General features: G+C 35.8%; 1 protein-coding gene across 9 annotated transcripts in view; it reads left to right on the top strand.

Annotated features, from left to right (window-relative positions):
* Positions 1-1,458: 1,458 nt before the first annotated feature.
* anks1b (ankyrin repeat and sterile alpha motif domain containing 1B) overlaps positions 1,459-6,246 on the top strand; it is a 116,086-nt gene continuing 111,298 nt past the window's right edge. For 2 of the 9 annotated variants that reach the window (XM_058623855.1, XM_058623856.1), the window contains exon 1: positions 1,464-2,244. In XM_058623855.1, coding sequence (XP_058479838.1) covers positions 2,114-2,244 — 131 coding nt within the window. In that variant the 5' untranslated portion in view covers positions 1,464-2,113. Of the gene's footprint in view, positions 2,245-6,246 lie in introns of all 9 variants that reach the window. The other 7 variants (XM_058623850.1, XM_058623848.1, XM_058623852.1 and 4 more) reach the window with 7 other exon arrangements.

The raw sequence follows: 6,246 nt of genomic DNA, 5'->3' as shown, positions 1-6,246 counted from the left end.
ATGGTCAGGACTTTAAACAGCAGCAGCAGCAGCAGCAGCAGTAACACCAGCAGCAGCAGCAGCAGCAGTAACACCAGCAGCAGCAGCAGTAGTGAGTCATAGCAGGGCATTAAAACTGTGTGTGTGTGTGAGAACATTGCTGCTCTGTTTACATTCTGAAGCTTAACGTCTGTGTGATAACGACTAAGTCACAGCGCGAGAATGTTTATGTAACCACAGCATGAACATGTTCATTTATGTGAGTGTGTGCAGAACATTACATATATATATATATATATATATATATATATATATATGTATATATATATGTGTAATGTTCTGCAGCTGGTTTTTGATTCAGCAGTGTGAGTCAGTTCAGTGTCTTATTAATGGAGTAGTAAGGACAGAATTTGAGGAGGACAGACGTCAGGACGAGGATCTAAAAAAACAATCACTCTTCCTGCTTTTTGAAACATTGATTAAAAATAAATCATTGGCATTTTAATGTTTAAAATTCTAAAAAGATCTTTGGTTCAGAAAGTGGTCAGGACACTTGTTATGAGGGACCTGTCTGTCTCTCTGTCTGTGTCTGTCTCTCAGTCACAGGTTGTAATGAAACAGCAGCAGAGTGAGACATGGTGCAGGTCCCAGCATGCACAGCGGTTTCTGATCATTTACCAATCATCACACATGGCTAATGACTTCTCACTGTCCACGTGACAGAGGTGATGGAGGACACTTCCGGTCCTCACCTGTCCCCGTGTGTGTGTGTCGAGGGGGAGGACACATGGACACTGCGCATGCACCACTTTGATGGAGAGACTTTGTGGCGTGAAAGTAGCAACAACGATCATGTGACTTTTTCTTTTTCTTTCTCTAACACAAAGGCATCATCGCCTCCTGATGATGTTGTGGCTTCATCTCCACGCCCATCCTCAACGACAAGTCACACACAATCACACAGGAAGTGTTGTCCTATTTACCTACAAAATAAAAGCGGTGGCTAAACCACTAATGCCGTTTCTCCACTACATGGTCCCAGCTCGCCTTGCCTCACCTGGCCTCGCCTCGCCTCGGTTGGTTTTCCATTACAATATAGTTCCTCCTCAACGTGGGTGGAGTCATCACAGGAATTGATTCTTGTCAGACTTTAGCTCGCGACTCCTCCACTGACGTCATTCTGTGTTTGGTTCAAATCGAGTTTATTTCATCATTAAAGAGCGTTCATATGCATTTAAACAGTTATACACATGAATTAAAGCAAATTACAAAATAGGAAGTAATTCAAGTAAAAGAGAAATTAATAAACACTTGATAAAATGAATATAGATTTCTTTGAACATGTTTAAAATGACAGTAAATGAGTTTCGTCAATGAAGATAAAAGTGATGAAAATACATTAAAAACTAATTCAAATTATGAATGCATTAAATAAATACATAATTTTGACAGATAATGAGTAAATGTGCTTAACATTAATAGTATTTTACTCTTTGTATCAAACTGGAAGAAACATTTAAACATTTTCCGGAAATTTTATTTTGAAAGGCGTGACAGGAAACGCTTCTATCGCATCCCGGCTAACGTGACACGGGTCTGACGATCCACACAGAGCAGACACCGGCGGCCACTGGTGCTCACGGCACGGGCAGAGGAGCCGAGTGCTGCGGGACCGGAGAGCTTCACCTGCCGGCGTCAGGTGGAGGCTCCGCGGGGACAAAGAAGACTTTTCTCGCTTTTTTTCCCTTCACTCCTCACCGGTGTTTCACGGAGCTGCCGCGCGTGTTTTCACCGAGGTTTTACCGGAGGAGCAGCGCGAGGACAACGCGGTAATTACGTGTAGGTGTGTGTGTGTGTGTGTGTGTGTGAGAACGTGTGATAGACGGAGGAGCAGCTTCAATAAACCTCCTTTTATCACCGTGAAGCAGGAGGAGAAACCTCCGCATGTTCCGCCTCAGTGGACTGTGAGGCAAGTAGGAGACCCAGGAGGAGGAGGAGGAGGAGGAGGAGCAGTAGCAGTAGCAGTAGCAGCAGGAGGAGTAGCAGCAGTAGCAGGAGCAGGAGCAGGAGGATTTATGGGAGATTCGCTGGATTTGTTTCATCTTCGCCGCGACGCTGTAAACTTGTGTCCGGGATGGGGAAAGAGCAGGAGCTGCTGGAGGCTGCCCGGACCGGGAATGTCGTCCTGGTGGACAAACTGCTCAGTGGGAAGAAGGGGATTCTCGGCTCCGGGTCCGGGTCCATCCCTCTGACCAACCTGCTGAGGTAAGAGGAGGCAAGGGAACCAGGGAGGAAACGAGGGTGGGAGGGAGGGAGTGAGTGAGGGAGGGGAGTTCCCATGTGTGAAAATGACAAATGATCAATGTTTCAGATACTGTGTGTGTGTGTGTGTGTGTGTGTGTGTGTGTGTGTGTGTGTGTGCGTGTGCGTGTACACACATATAAACGCGTACCTTTAATATTCAGGATGAAAATTATGGAATTATTCACTGTGTGCCTTTAAAAGTGCAGTTTATAATCCAATGATATGAATGTACAACACATTAGAACATGAAGGTCCTGAAGCACTGATTCATCAATTCATCAATTCATCAATGAACAACTCATTCTTATCATGGAGAAATGTGTTTATTTGTCATCTTATTAAATGTGAATAGTTTGAGCTCATTGACAGCATTTTTAACACGTTATGAAACAAACTGTTACTCTGTTAAAGGAGAATATAATAAATATTACTCTGTTAAAGGAGAAAATAACAAACTATTACTCTATTAAAGGAGAACATAATAAATATTACTCTGTTAAAGGAGAAAATAACAAACTATTACTCTGTTAAAGGAGAAAATAACAAACTATTACTCTGTTAAAGGAGAAAATAACAAACTATTACTCTGTTAAAGGAGAAAATAACAAACTATTACTCTGTTAAAGGAGAAAATAACAAACTCTTACTCTATTAAAGGAGAAAATAACAAACTCTTACTCTGTTAAAGGAGAAAATAACAAACTCTTACTCTGTTATAGGAGAAAATAACAAACTCTTACTCTGTTAAAGGAGAAAATAACAAACTATTACTCTGTTAAAGGAGAAAATAACAAACTCTTACTCTGTTAAAGGAGAAAATAACAAACTCTTACTCTATTAAAGGAGAAAATAACAAACTCTTACTCTGTTAAAGGAGAAAATAACAAACTCTTACTCTGTTATAGGAGAAAATAACAAACTCTTACTCTGTTAAAGGAGAAAATAACAAACTCTTACTCTGTTAAAGGAGAAAATAACAAACTATTACTCTGTTAAAGGAGAAAATAACAAACTCTTACTCTGTTAAAGGAGAAAATAACAAACTTACTCTGTTAAAGGAGAAAATAACAAACTCTTACTCTGTTAAAGGAGAAAATAACAAACTCTTACTCTGTTAAAGGAGAAAATAACAAACTCTTACTCTGTTAAAGGAGAAAATAACAAACTCTTACTCTGTTAAAGGAGAAAATAACAAACTTACTCTGTTAAAGGAGAAAATAACAAACTATTACTCTGTTATAGGAGAAAATAACAAACTCTTACTCTGTTAAAGGAGAAAATAACAAACTATTACTCTGTTAAAGGAGAAAATAACAAACTTACTCTGTTAAAGGAGAAAATAACAAACTCTTACTCTGTTAAAGGAGAAAATAACAAACTATTACTCTGTTAAAGGAGAAAATAACAAACTCTTACTCTGTTAAAGGAGAAAATAACAAACTTACTCTGTTAAAGGAGAAAATAACAAACTATTACTCTGTTAAAGGAGAAAATAACAAACTCTTACTCTGTTAAAGGAGAAAATAACAAACTCTTACTCTGTTAAAGGAGAAAATAACAAACTATTACTCTGTTAAAGGAGAAAATAACAAACTATTACTCTGTTAAAGGAGAAAATAACAAACTATTACTCTATTAAAGGAGAAAATAACAAACTCTTACTCTGTTAAAGGAGAAAATAACAAACAATTACTCTGTTAAAGGAGAAAATAACAAACTCTTACTCTGTTAAAGGAGAAAATAACAAACTTACTCTGTTAAAGGAGAAAATAACAAACTCTTACTCTGTTAAAGGAGAAAATAACAAACTCTTACTCTGTTAAAGGAGAAAATAACAAACTCTTACTCTGTTAAAGGAGAAAATAACAAACTCTTACTCTGTTAAAGGAGAAAATAACAAACTTACTCTGTTAAAGGAGAAAATAACAAACTATTACTCTGTTATAGGAGAAAATAACAAACTCTTACTCTGTTAAAGGAGAAAATAACAAACTATTACTCTGTTAAAGGAGAAAATAACAAACTTACTCTGTTAAAGGAGAAAATAACAAACTCTTACTCTGTTAAAGGAGAAAATAACAAACTATTACTCTGTTAAAGGAGAAAATAACAAACTCTTACTCTGTTAAAGGAGAAAATAACAAACTTACTCTGTTAAAGGAGAAAATAACAAACTATTACTCTGTTAAAGGAGAAAATAACAAACTCTTACTCTGTTAAAGGAGAAAATAACAAACTCTTACTCTGTTAAAGGAGAAAATAACAAACTATTACTCTGTTAAAGGAGAAAATAACAAACTATTACTCTGTTAAAGGAGAAAATAACAAACTATTACTCTATTAAAGGAGAAAATAACAAACTCTTACTCTGTTAAAGGAGAAAATAACAAACAATTACTCTGTTAAAGGAGAAAATAACAAACTCTTACTCTGTTAAAGGAGAAAATAACAAACTCTTACTCTGTTAAAGGAGAAAATAACAAACTATTACTCTGTTAAAGGAGAAAATAACAAACTATTACTCTGTTAAAGGAGAAAATAACAAACTTACTCTGTTAAAGGAGAAAATAACAAACTATTACTCTGTTATAGGAGAAAATAACAAACTCTTACTCTGTTAAAGGAGAAAATAACAAACTCTTACTCTGTTAAAGGAGAAAATAACAAACTTACTCTGTTAAAGGAGAAAATAACAAACTCTTACTCTGTTAAAGGAGAAAATAACAAACTCTTACTCTGTTAAAGGAGAAAATAACAAACTGTTACTCTGTTAAAGGAGAAAATAACAAACTTACTCTGTTAAAGGAGAAAATAACAAACTCTTACTCTGTTAAAGGAGAAAATAACAAACTTACTCTGTTAAAGGAGAAAATAACAAACTCTTACTCTGTTAAAGGAGAAAATAACAAACTATTACTCTGTTAAAGGAGAAAATAACAAACTATTACTCTGTTAAAGGAGAAAATAACAAACTCTTACTCTGTTAAAGGAGAAAATAACCAACTATTACTCTGTTAAAGGAGAAAATAACAAACTCTTACTCTGTTATAGGAGAAAATAACAAACTCTTACTCTGTTAAAGGAGAAAATAACAAACTCTTACTCTGTTAAAGGAGAAAATAACAAACTCTTACTCTGTTAAAGGAGAAAATAACAAACTATTACTCTGTTAAAGGAGAAAAAAACAAACTATTACTCTGTTAAAGGAGAAAAAAACAAACTATTACTCTGTTAAAGGAGAAAATAACAAACTCTTACTCTGTTAAAGGAGAAAATAACAAACTCTTACTCTGTTAAAGGAGAAAATAACAAACTCTTACTCTGTTAAAGGAGAAAATAACAAACTCTTACTCTGTTAAAGGAGAAAACCACAGAAATGATACGATAAAGTAATAAATAAATAAAATAGTATAAAAAGCTGATTTAGTAATGAAATGCAAAGATCAACAATCACAAGACGACAAAGTGATTTCCTGACTTTTGATGTAGTTCAGAATAAAAAGGATAGAAGTTAATCTCGTCTAATCCAGGATTTCACTACAGTTCTCACTGTGTCTGCCTTTTTATTATAATCATGATTCTAACTAAGTTAAACACAAGGAGCAGAGGAAACTATGTCACTGTGTGTGTGTGTGTGTGAGTGTGTGAGAGACTCTGTGTGTGTGTGTGAGAGACTCTGTGTGTGTGAGAGACTCTGTGTGTGTGTGTGAGTGTGAGACTCTCTGTGTGTGTGTGTGTGTGTGTGTGTGTGAGAGAGTGTGAGACTCTGTGTGTGTGTGTGTGTGTGTGTGTGTGTGTGTGAACACCTTGACAGTTCATCAGCTTCATCGGCAGGAAAAATCTTTGTTGAATGAAGTTTGGAGCAGAATTTGACTGGACGTGATATTGATATTAAAATGTGTACTTTTCTAAGATCTTTCCTGTATTATTGGTCCATGTTTGGAGCCACTTTCTGCCTTCATG

Source organism: Solea solea, chromosome 3, assembly GCF_958295425.1.
Source record: "Solea solea chromosome 3, fSolSol10.1, whole genome shotgun sequence".
In the NCBI taxonomy this organism is placed as follows: domain Eukaryota; kingdom Metazoa; phylum Chordata; class Actinopteri; order Pleuronectiformes; family Soleidae; genus Solea; species Solea solea.
Note: the sequence above shows the minus strand (reverse complement) of the source record. Positions and strands in the feature narration are given on the sequence as shown.